The sequence below is a fragment of the Bombina bombina genome, chromosome 3, assembly GCF_027579735.1.
Source record: "Bombina bombina isolate aBomBom1 chromosome 3, aBomBom1.pri, whole genome shotgun sequence".
Lineage (NCBI taxonomy): Eukaryota > Metazoa > Chordata > Amphibia > Anura > Bombinatoridae > Bombina > Bombina bombina.
In genome coordinates, this window is record NC_069501.1 from 305,043,298 (window position 1) to 305,055,655 (window position 12,358).

The following is a 12,358-nucleotide window of genomic DNA, read 5'->3' on the forward strand; positions in this document are numbered from 1 at the left end:
TATGACCAAGAATATATCCAATAGATCTTTGAATATATCGTTGATGAAATACTGAAAGGTAGCTGGGGCATTACACAACCGGAATGGCATAACAGTATACTCGAATAGACCATATCGAGTACGGAAAGCAGTTAGCCATTCATGTCCAGATTTAATATGGACTAAGTTATAAGCACCACTGAGGTCCAGTTTAGTGTAATACACCGCTCCTTGTAATCTCTCTATAAGTTGAGGAATGAGGGGAAGTGGATATCTGTTTTTAATGGTGCGTTTATTGGGCTCAAGGTAATCCACTATTGGTCTTAAAGATTGATCCTTGTTCCTTACGAAGAAGATCCCTGCACCAACTGGGGAGGTAGAAGGCCTAATGAAGCCTTTTTTTAGATTGTCTTGTAGATAATTCTTGAGGTGATCTAATTCAGATTTTTATAGGGGGAAAACATGCCCGTAGGGAATGTCTACTCCAGGTAGGAGTTCAATCGGGCAATCATAAACCCTGTGGGGTGGTAGGTTTTCAGATTCCTTTTTGTCAAACACATCATAATAGGAAGTATATTCTAAAGGTATGACAGGGGAATTAGTCAGTAGCAACTGGCTGTGTAATAAACATGTTTTTTTACAATATGGGGAATCAAAGGTCACCTGAGATGTGGACCATGTAACCGTTGGATCATGTAACATGAACCAACCTATACCCAAGATTATTGGGTGCAGGGGAGATGGGATCACATCAAAGGTGATAAATTCAGTGTGAAGGTTGTTAAAGGTAACTCCTAAGGGGATGGTGTGATAGCAGATAGGGCCTGATGATATTTCCTTACCATCAATAAAACGCAAAACACAAGGGTTACTTTTTTTTATCAGTGGTATTTTATTATCACGCGTGAAAGTATAATCAATGTAGTTATGGCTTGCTCCCGAATCAAGAAGTGCTTGACTGTTGAGTCATTGCTGATCCCACTGTAAGAGAATTGGTAAAGTACAGTGAGTTACAGGGGATTGTTTAGCAGACAAGCAGTGAATGTTCAGGTGCACCGCAGTACATGCACAGGTTCTTACTCTTCCTTCTGAGTCGCTCTTGACTGGTTAATGGGCCTCTGAGATAGCCTAGTTCCATTGGAACTGGGGGTGATTCGTTGGTTATCTTTTGGGGGGAGAGATATCTAGTTGTGGTCTGTAGTGTTTTGGTTGTGGTTTCGGAGTGGTATTTCTCTAACCTCCTCTCCCTAATACATCTATCAAGTGTGATACTCAAGTTAATTAACTCGTCTAAGGTTTCATGCAGATTTTGCCTGGGTAGCTCGTCTTTTAAGGACTCTGCTAGGCCAAGACCGAATTGGTTACGGAGTGATAGATCATTCCATTGGGTGTCCTTGGCCCACCTCTTAAACTCTGTTATGTAGTCTTCTACTGGTCTTTATTTTGTCTCAGAGACCTCATAGCAGTCTCTGCCGACAACTGTTTGTAGGGATCATCGTACAGTTGGGCCATGGCCTTAAAGAACTGATCCAGAGAATTTAATATAGTATCGTTGGGCTCCCCTCTAAGATAAGAGATGGTAGTGAGTACTTTGACATGGTCATTTAGGTAGGTTCTGGGTTTTAAACTATAGTATAGGTAACATGCATTTCTAAATTCCCTGAACTGATATCTATGCCCATTAAATAACTCAGGGGGGCTGGGTTGGGGTTCAGGTGCACTATAGGTGTGTTGAATAGACTCTATCTTATCATTAATGTATTTTTTTAATGAGATATTCTCTTGTTGTAGGGCCGTATAGGCTTTAGTTGTACACACTGGAATACTGGCACTAGGCGAGGAGAATGGCACTAGGAGGTCACAACACAGTATCATCAGGGTATACAACAATATGTTATAAGGTGAGGAGGAGAGAAACTTCAGACAGACTGACCCTAACCATTATGGGTCCTGAAGTTCAGTCATTCCTAACCTATCTCACATGTGAAGAGGTGTGGCCTGAACAAATGGAATTAGTTCAGTGCTTAAATCAACAACATGGGTTATACATTAAATAATACACTTAGGAAACAGGTTACATTATACAGAGCCTCTATAGGTTGACTGCTAAACAAAAAAGTGGTAGTTGGTGTCGTGCTTAGATTAGTTAAGGTAACACGGCAGTACTCCAGACCACCGGTTGAGACACAGAACAGGCAGGCACTGGGGCTGCGTGACCTGAGGTCCCAGGGCTCAGACAGAGTGGCTGCAAACAGCACAAACAAGGTAGGAGGTGTTTCGCTGTATTTATATAGCTAGCGTGTAATAACTGGGCACAGTTTGTAACAATTGGCAAGAGTGCTAACTTACTTGGCGATGTCCGTTTGAGTCCGGGGAGAACTGTTCCATTTTGGGTATTAAGCCTGGTGAGCGCTCGCTTCCTGATGTTGCTCCAGACAGCGTGTGAGTTGTCCGTCGCTCTGCGTGAGCCAGGTTGTGAAGCTAGGTGGGTGTGAGCCGTTGGCATATGATGTCCAATCCTCAAGGTTAGGCTCTGAGAAGGAGACTTGTGTACAAGTGCTAGTAACGGAGCTGAGTATTCCAGAGATATTAGGAATATTACCAAGCAACGTACTAGGTGGCTGCCCATCATTTAAAGGCGTAGGGGTGGAGCTCTCATGAAGATGAAAGGATAGGACGAATAAAGGAGAGTATGAGAGTAAGGTGGAAACCTGACAGTCTCCTTCCCTGCTCGTTGCCAGGGGCTGTGTCGGGTCGGATGCGTGCGGCACTGACGTCATCGCTGCACGCTCCCTTCTCCAAATGCCGGTCCGGACGTCTGTGGCGCGAATCCTGCGCCTATGTAAGCTTCTATCAAATGATCTATCACTGCCCAAGTATAGGTGTTACTTGTGTACTCCTGGGAGTGATAAGTCGTTTTTTCTTATTGCCTTGCTGTGTTTTGAACCCTGCCTGTCTGACTATTCTGCCTTCTATACCCCTGAATTGATGGATCAATATGCTGCTGCTGAACTCTGCCTGTCTGACTACTCTACCTGTTTAACCCCTAAATTGCTGGACTGATATATTGCTACTGAACCCTGCCTGTCTGACTACTCTGCTTATTAACCCATGTTATTCTGGATTGCCTCTTTGTTGCCGAACCCTGCCTGCCTGACCATTCTAGTGGTGTGCCCTTGGATTGCTTTACCGTTGCCAAACCCTGCCTGCCTGACCATTCTAGTGGTTTGTTCTTGGACTGCTTTACTGTTGCCGAATCCTGCCTATCTGACCATTCCAGCGATTTGCCTTGCCCTGTTCTGCCGTTGACATTGGGGACTGTCCTGCCTGTGGTGAGTGCCGCTCTCCTCATCTTACTAACTTTCTCTGCTCTGGGATATTCCCTATCATTCCGGCTCAACGCTGGGATAACAAGACTACTGGCCATGTTTGGTCTGATAGAGGGTATCCCACGAGCATTACACTATCAGCTCTGCCTGGGGATCCCTGGACCTCGACCCATATCAGGGTAGCTTGCAATTGAGTTTGGACACCATGAGATCTATCTCTGGCGATTCCCACCTGAGACAAAACTCTGCAAACACGTCAGGGTGAAGAGACCATTCCCCCGGATGGAAGGATTGCCTGCTGAGGAAGTCTGCTTCCCAGTTGTCCACACCTGGAATGCGAATCGCTGAGAGCAAGCAGCTGTAGGACTCCGCCCACTCCAAGATCCGAGACACCTCCCTCATGGCTTGGGAGCTCCTCGTTCCCCCCTGATGGTTGATGTAAGCCACTAAGGTAATCGGTCTGGAATCTGATGAAGCTGAATGACCCCAGAGGAGGCCATGCCTTCAGAGCATTGTAGATTGCTTGGAGTTCCAGAATATTTATTGTAAGGAGAGACTCCTCCCGGGACCATTTTCCTTGTGCTATCCTGGCACCCCAAACAGCTCATCATCCTGCCAGACTGATGTCCGTGGTCACAATCTCCAAGGACGGTCTTAAGAAGGATGTCCTCATGGACAGTTGCTCCAGACGGATCCACCTAGAGAGGGAGATCCGAGTCCGAGCATCCATGGATATCTGCACAATTGAAGAGGTCTGAGATGAAACCTGGCGAATGGAATGATGTCTATGCTGGAAACCATGAGTCCGATCACCTCCATACACTGAGCCACCGAGGAGGACTGAAGGGCAAGACAAGAGGACGCAATCTTCCTGCGTCGATGGTATGTGAGAAATATTTTCATAGACATATAGTCTATTATCATGCCCAGGAACTCCACAAAGTTGCTGGGAACCAGGGAACTTTTTCCTGAGTTGATCTTCCAACCGTGAGATTTGACCAAAAGAAGAAGAGCCCTCGAATAAGCCTGCAAGGCTGGACGACGGCGCCTGGACTAGGATGTCGTCCAGATAGGGTGCCACAGCAATGCCTCTGGATCTGGCCACTGCAAGTAGCACCCCAGAGCCCTCGTGAAGACTCTTGGGAGAGTTGCCAGACCAAAGGGAAGGGCCACAAACTGGAAGTGTTGGTCCAGAAATGTAAATCTTAGGAACTTGAAGTGGTCCCTGTGAGTTGGCACATGAAGGTAGGCGTCCTTCAAGTCTATAGTTATCATGAACTGTCCCTCTTGAACTAGGGGCAGAATAGATCTGATTGTTTCCGTTTTGAACGATGGAACACTCAGAAACTTGTTTAAACACTTTAGGTCCAGAATCGGGCGGAATGTTCCCTCCTGAGACGAAAGGCAAAGAATGACTGGGGGATGAGGGAAGTGGGGGAGGTATTTAAGCCTTTGGCTTTGGGTTCTTTGCCTCCTCCTGGTGGCCAGGTTCTTAATTCCCAATAGTAATGAATGAAGCCGTGGACTCTCCTCCCCTTTAGATGGAAATACAGTTTATGTCTAATAAGATAATTTCAGCAGATATAACACACAATAGATATATAATCATTAAAATGAATGTTTGACTTTAGGTTAACTTTTGGAAAGTTTTGCAATTAGTGTAGTGTAGTTGGTCCTCCTTCAGTGGCATATTAGTTAAGGAGGTGGTAGTGATCCCCACTCCAGGTGCTGCAACAAGGGGGGTTTAAAAAGACTTAAAGATACATGGAATACTGCATCCTGTAGAATCTAGAATTCTAACCATACTACATTCTACATGATTGCTTTATTAGCTGAGGAGCCTATATAAATATAAAAATATATATATGTGTGTGTGTATGAATAAACTATTTTAGTACTGATGTTTCAGGGACATAGAAGCTTATGTGGTATGAGGAAGGGGAGCTATGTCCATGAGACATTTCTACTAAATTAAATAGTTTTCTCACTTTATTATTAAGTCCAGAGAGTGTAGATTTTTTTTTTTCATTTTAATTAAACATTCCTTTCAGCATGAAAATGTACAGGTGGTTTAGCTAAAATTAAATTACTTGAGTCTATTTATATTGTGGAGGGTCCAAGTAATGTTTTGATTGCAAACCTCCTGCTTGTAAATTTGATCTGTCTACCAACGTGTGTTTATCATACTATCATTTTAATGGGTATCTTCAACATGTACTTTCCTTAAAGGGACATGAAACCCACATTTTTTTCTTTCATGATTTAGACAGAGCATACAATTATAAACAACTTTCTAATTTGCTTCTATTATCTATTTTGCTTCATTCTCTTGGTATTCTTTGTTGAAAAGCATATCTAGATATGCTTAGTAGCTGCTGATTGGTAGCTGTACATAGATGCCCGCTCTGATTGGTTCACCGTGTGCATCGCTATTTCTTCATTAAAGTATATCTAAAGAATGAAGCAAATTAGGTAATATAAGTAAATTGGAATGTTGTTTAAAATTATATTCTCTACCTTAATCATGAAAGAAAATGTTTGGGTATAGTGTCCCTTTAAGTGTAATCTTTTATTGTGGAAAGTAACCCTATTCTAATATGAATCTATCATGCCCAGTTTTGCTTTAGAATGCTAAAGCAGTGCTTAGCCTGGTCCTTGTGCAATGTATATCCTCAATTTATATGGTGCAAAGATACTGTAAATAAAATATAATAGGTCATTAAAATAGTAGCAGCAACAGTACCAATTACCTATTTTTCGGAGTTCCATGGAAGTTTCAAACTGTTGCCCAGCAACAATGAGTAAAACAGCAAGGTTAATTCCAGAATACAGAGATGGCTGGAGCTCAAAACCTTTGCGATACCTGAATGAAATAAGATGAAAATACTGAACAAAACATTAGCAAAAAAGTAATACATTGCAACTCCTGAAATCAAGGCTTACTCTCATCTATATATAAAATATAGGTTGGCACTGTAAAGTTAAGTAGTAGAAAAACATAATTTATGTAAGAACTTACCTGATAAATTAATTTCTTTCAAAGTGGCAAGAGTCCATGAGCTAGTGACGTATGGGGAATACATTCCTACCAGGAGGGGGCACAGTTTCCCAAACCTCAAAATGCCTATAAATACACCTCCCACCACACACATATCTTACTTTTAACGTATAGCCAAGTAGTGAGGTATAAAAAGGAGTAAAAAAGCATACAAAAAGAGGAAATGGAAAAAATAATGTGCTTTTATACAAAGAAATCATAACCACGGGAAAAAAAAGATTGGGTCTCATGGACTCTTGCCACTATGAAAGAAATGAATTTATCAGGTAAGTTCTTACATAAATTATGTTTTCTTTCATGTAAATGGCAAGAGTCCATGAGTTAGTGAGGTATGGGATATAATACCCAAGATGTGGAAATCCACAGAGTCACTAGAAAGGTAAAAACAGCTATTTTCGCTGAAAAAATTAAATCCAAATAATAATTAAGTTTTCTTAAATTTAAAAAAAACTCAAATCATAGGCAAAGGAATCAGACTGAGACAGCTGCCTGAAGAACTTTTCTACCAAAGACAGCTTCTGAAGAAGAAAATACATCAAAATGGTAACGTTTAGTAAATGTATGCAAAGAAGACCAAGTTGCTGCTCTGCAAATCTGATCAACTGAAGCTTCATTCTTGAAAGCCCAAGAAGTGGCAACTGATCTAGTAGAATGAGCTGTAATTCTCTGAGGTGGAGACTGCCCCGCCTCCAAATAACCCTTGTGAATCAAAAGTTTCAACCAAGATGCCAAAGAAATGGCAGAGGCTTTCTGACCTTTCCTGGAACCAGAGAAAATAACAAAAAGACTAGAAGTCTTACTGAAATCCTTAGTAGCCTCAACATAGTATTTCAAAGCTCTCACCACATCCAAAGAATGTAGAGCTCTCTCAAGAGAATTTTTAGGATTAGGACACAAGGAAGGGACAACAATTTCCCTACTAATGTTGTCAGAATTCACAACCTTAGGCAAGAATTTAAACAAAGTCTGTAAAACCGCTTTATCTTGATGGAATATCAGATAAGGAGACTCACAAGAGAGAGCCGATAACTAAGAAACTCTTCTAGCAGAAGAGACAGCCAAAAGAAATAACACTTTCCAAGAAAGTAGTTTAAAATCCAAAGAATGCATAGGCTCAAAAGGAGGAGCATGCAAAATCCTTAAAACCAAATTAAGATTCCAAGGAGGAGAAATAGACTTAATAAACAGGTTTGATACAAACCAAAGCCTGAACAAAACAGTGAATATCAGGAAGTTTAGCAATCTTTCTATGAAATAATATCCTAACCATCAGGAAGAAATTCTAAAATCCGAGGAATTCTAAAATAATGCCAAGAAAAAATATGAGAGGAGCACCATGAAATATAGGTTTTCCAAACCCGATAATAAATCTTCCTTGAAACAGACTTATGAGCCTGTAACATAGTGTCAATCACTGAGTCAGAGAAACCTCTATGACAAAGAACTAAGCGTTCAATTTCCATACCTTCAAATTTAGAGATTTGAAATCCTGATTTGAGCCCTTGAGATAGAAGGTCTGGCCTTAAAGGAAGTGGCCAAGATTGGCAACTGGACATCCGGACAAGATCCGCATACCAGAAACACATGAGATTGTTCCATTATGATCTTGGAGATCACCCTTGGAAGAAGAACTAGAGGTGGAAAAATGTAAGCAGGTTGGTAAAACCAAGGAACTGCTAAAGCATCCATCATCTCTGCCTGAGGACCTTTGGATCTGGAAAGATATCTGGGAAGTTTCTTGTTTAAACAAGAGGCCATCAGATCTATTTCTCGAAGACCCCACATCTGTACAGTCTGATAAAACACATCTGGATGGAGAGACCACTCCCCCAGATGCAAAGTCTGACGACTGAGATAATTGGCTTCCCAATTGTCTACACCTGGAAATTGAATCGTAGAAATTAAACAAGAGTTGGACTCCGCCCAAGAAAGTATCCAAGATACTTCTTTCATTGCTAAAGAGCTGCGAGTTTTCTAAACCCCTTGTGCTGTCAAAGAACCCCAGACAGCTCCCCAACTTGTAAGACTTGCGTCCGTTGAGATAACAGTCCAGGAAGGATGAACAAAAGAAGCCCCTCGAACGATACGGTGATGGTCCAACCACCAAGACAGAGAGAGTTGAATGTTGGGATTTAAGTATATCAGTTGTGATATCAGAGTATAATCCCTGCACCATTGATTCAGCATGCAAAGCTGCTCATATGAGGTCTCATATGAAAACAAGCAAAATGGATCATGCCCAATGCTACAGTCATAAGACCTAAAACTTCCATGCACAGTCACTGAAGGGAACGATCGAGACTGAAAGTTTAGACAAGCTAAAACCAATTTAATTCGCCTGTTGTCTGTTAAAGACAAAGTCATGAACACTGAATCTATCTGGAAACCTAAAAACCCTTGTCTGAGGAATCAATAAACTCTTTTGAAAATTGATCCTCACACCATGCCTTTGAAGAAACTATACTAGTTATTTTGTGTGAGATTCTGCTAAATGAAAAGACTGAGCTATTACCAAGATATCGTTCAAATAAGGAAACGCTGCAATACCCTGCTCTCTGATTACAGATAGAAGGGCACTGAGAACTTTCGAAACTATTCTTGGAGCTGTCACTAGGCCAAATGGAAGAGCGACAAACTGGTAATGCTTGTCTAGAAAAGAGAATCTCAGAAACCGGTAGTGGTCTGGATGAATTGGAATATGCAGATAAGCATCCTGTAAGTCTATTGTGGACATACATGCCCTTGCTGAACAAAAGGCAAGCTAGTCCTTATAGTCACCATCTTGAAAGTTGGGACTTTTACAAAATGATTTAAAAGTTTCAGATCCAGAACTGGTCTGAAAGAATTCTCTTTCTTTGGGACAATGAATAGATTGGAATATTCCTGTAGAGGAACTGGCACAATCACCCCTGAAAGCTCTAGATCTGAAACACATTTCAGAAAAGCCTGAGCCTTCACAGGATTTGCTGGAACATGAGAAAGAAAGAATCTTCCCATGGGAGGTCTTATTCTGAAACCTATCCGATATCCTTGAGACACAATATTCTGAATCCACTGATTCTGAACAGAACCTGACCAAATTTCCTGAAATAATTTTAATCTGCCCCCCACCAGCTGAACTGGATTGAGGGCCATACCTTCATGCAGTCTTGGGGGCTGGATTTGGTTTTTTATAAGGCTTGGTTTTATTCCAATTTAAAGATGGTCTCCAATTGGAACTAGAGGCCATAGGGGAAGGAGTAGACTTTTGTTCCTTATTCTGCCAAAAGGAACGAAAACAATTAGGAGCCTTAAATTTACCCTTAGACTTCTTATCTTGGGGTAAAAAACTCCCTTCCCCCCCAGTGATAGTGGAAATAATAGAATCCAATTGAGAACCAAATACATTTTTATCCTGGAAAGAAAGTAATCTAGATTTAGGGGCATATCTATCAAGCTCTGAATGGAGCTTGATGCCCCGTGTTTCTGGCAAAGACAGCTGCTCCATAACCTGTCTGCCTGCTCTGAGCAGATGGACAGACATCGCAGGAAATCAACCCGATCGAGTACTATCGGGTTGATTGACACCCCCCTGCTGGTGGCCGCGAGTCTGCAGGGGGCGGTGTTGTGTCTTGTGAGCTGCTGGTGCAATGCTGAATACGGAGAGCATATTGCTCTCCGTATTCAGCGAGGTCTGGCGGACCTGATCCGCACTGTCGGATCAGGTCCGCCAAACTTTAATAAATAGAGGCCTTAGACACCATGTCAGCATTCAAAGATTTAAGCAATAAAGCTCTTCTGGCTAAAATAGCTGAAGGCAAAGATTTAATATCAATCTTAATAATGTCAAATATAGCATCACAAATAAAATGATTAGCATGTTGAAGCAGAAGAATAATGCTAGACAAATCAGGATCTTCCACCTGACGAGCTAAACTGTCCAACCAAAAAGTTGAAGCAGCGGCCACATCAGCCATAGAAATGGCAGGTCTAAGAATATAACCAGAATGTAAATAAGCTTTCTTTAGATAAGATTCAATCTTTCTATCTAAAGCCTGGTTTCTCAACAGCCGGGCCATGGCCCAGTACCGGGCCGTGATAGCCCTGTTGGTGGGCCCCGACCTGTCATGCCCCCACTGCACACTCTTACCCCACTGCACACCAGGGGCAGACTGAGACCAATCAAGGCCCCAGGAAAACTGTCTCACACTGACCGAAATGTATTAAATTTTATGCAAATGACCATGGTAGCCTCCCTGCCCTGCCCCCAACAGGCCCCTCAACCTCCAGAGCCAGGATCCCCAACATTAAGGTCCAGAGAAAGGGCACCCAACCTCCAGGGCCAGACCCCAGACTCCATGGCCCTCACAGCGACAGACCCCACCCGGGCCCCCACTAAACCCACACTTATTTGCTTAGTTACTGATAGGGCAACTGAAAACTCCAGCTTAAGGAATGCACCAGGATCCGTGGAGATGCCATTTGTGTGCCCCCCTACTTGCTAGTCCCTAGGCCAAGGTCCTATTTGCCTAGCTGATCAGCCCACCCCTGCTGCTCACTATATATATATATATATATATATATATATATATAATATATATATATATATAAAACTACCGGGCCCTGGAAATGTCTAGCTAAAATTTACCGGGCCTTGAGATCACTTTGGTTGAGAACCACTGATCTAAAGGATCCTTAAAAGAAGTACTATCTTCCATTGGAATAGTAGTACGTTTGGCAAGAGTGGAAATAGCCCCATCAACCTTAGGGACTTTTTCCCAAAACTCTAAATTAGCCACAGGTAAAGGATATGACTTCTTAAACCTAGAAGAAGGATTAAAAGAAGAACCAGGCTTTGACCATTCCTTAGTAATCATATCAGAAACAGCATATGGAATAGAAAAAACCTCGGGTGCAACCTTAGAATGTTTAAAAACAGAATTTAAATGTTTACTGGCTTTGTTATCAAGAGGACTAGACTGTTCAATACCCAAAGTAACCAGAACTTCCTTCAACAAATTTGAAAATTTCAGAATCTGATTCAGAATCCTCTGAACCAGAGGAATCCTCATCAGCAGAGGATATTTCAGTATGCTGTCGGTCAATACAAATTTCATCAGAATTATGAGAAGTTTTAAAAGACCTTTTACATTTATTTGAAGGTGGAATAGAAGACATAGCCTTATCTATAGCTGCAGCAATATAAATCTTTACATCTGCAAAAATATCAGGTACATTAGACGTTGAAGGAACAACATACTTACAGGCCCATTTATCAAGCTCCGTATGGAGCTTGAAGGGCTGTGTTTCTGGCGAGTCTTCAGACTCGCCAGAAACACAAGTTATGAAGCAGCGGTCTAAAGACCGCTGCTTCATAACCCTGTCCGCCTGCTCTGAGCAGGCGGACAGGAACCGCCGGAAATCAACCCGATCGAATACGATCGGGTTGATTGACAGCTCCCTGCTGGCGGCCGATTGGCCGCGAGTCAGCAGGGGGCGGCGTTGCACCAGCAGCTCTTGTGAGCTGCTGGTGCAATGTTAAATGTGGAGAGCGTATTGCTCTCCGCATTTAGTGAGGTCTTGCGGACCTGATCCGCAGTGTCGGATCAGGTCCGCAAGCCCTTTGATAAATGGGCCCCATTGTATTAGTACTAATAGAAACATTATCAGCATGCAAAAGCTTGTCATGACAGATGCCACATAATTGAGCTGAAGAAATAACATCAGTTAATTTACAACACACTTAGCTTGACACACTTAGCTTTGGTAGAACTGTTCAGGCAGCATGGTTTCTACAGCAACATCAGAGGCAGGATCAGACTGAGACATCTTGTAAAATGTAAAAAGAAAAAAACAGCATTTAATCAAAATATCCAATTTCCTCATATAGCAGTTTCAGGAATGGGAAAAAATGCTAATGCAATGTAAGATGCAAAAAAATAAGCATCATTGCTCTTGAAAATATGAAGAGAACCAGAAGCATTAAAGGAAGAGGGGTAATATACAAAAAAAA

General features: G+C 42.1%; 1 protein-coding gene across 3 annotated transcripts in view; it reads right to left on the bottom strand.

The window, feature by feature from the left end:
• The window catches only part of MAP3K15 (mitogen-activated protein kinase kinase kinase 15), a 551,607-nt gene that overhangs the window by 214,786 nt on the left and 324,463 nt on the right, over window positions 1–12,358 (bottom strand). For all 3 annotated transcript variants that reach the window (XM_053706395.1, XM_053706394.1, XM_053706393.1), the window contains one exon: window positions 6,059–6,171. In XM_053706395.1, the coding sequence (XP_053562370.1) occupies window positions 6,059–6,171 (113 nt within the window). The remainder of the gene's footprint in view (window positions 1–6,058; window positions 6,172–12,358) is intronic.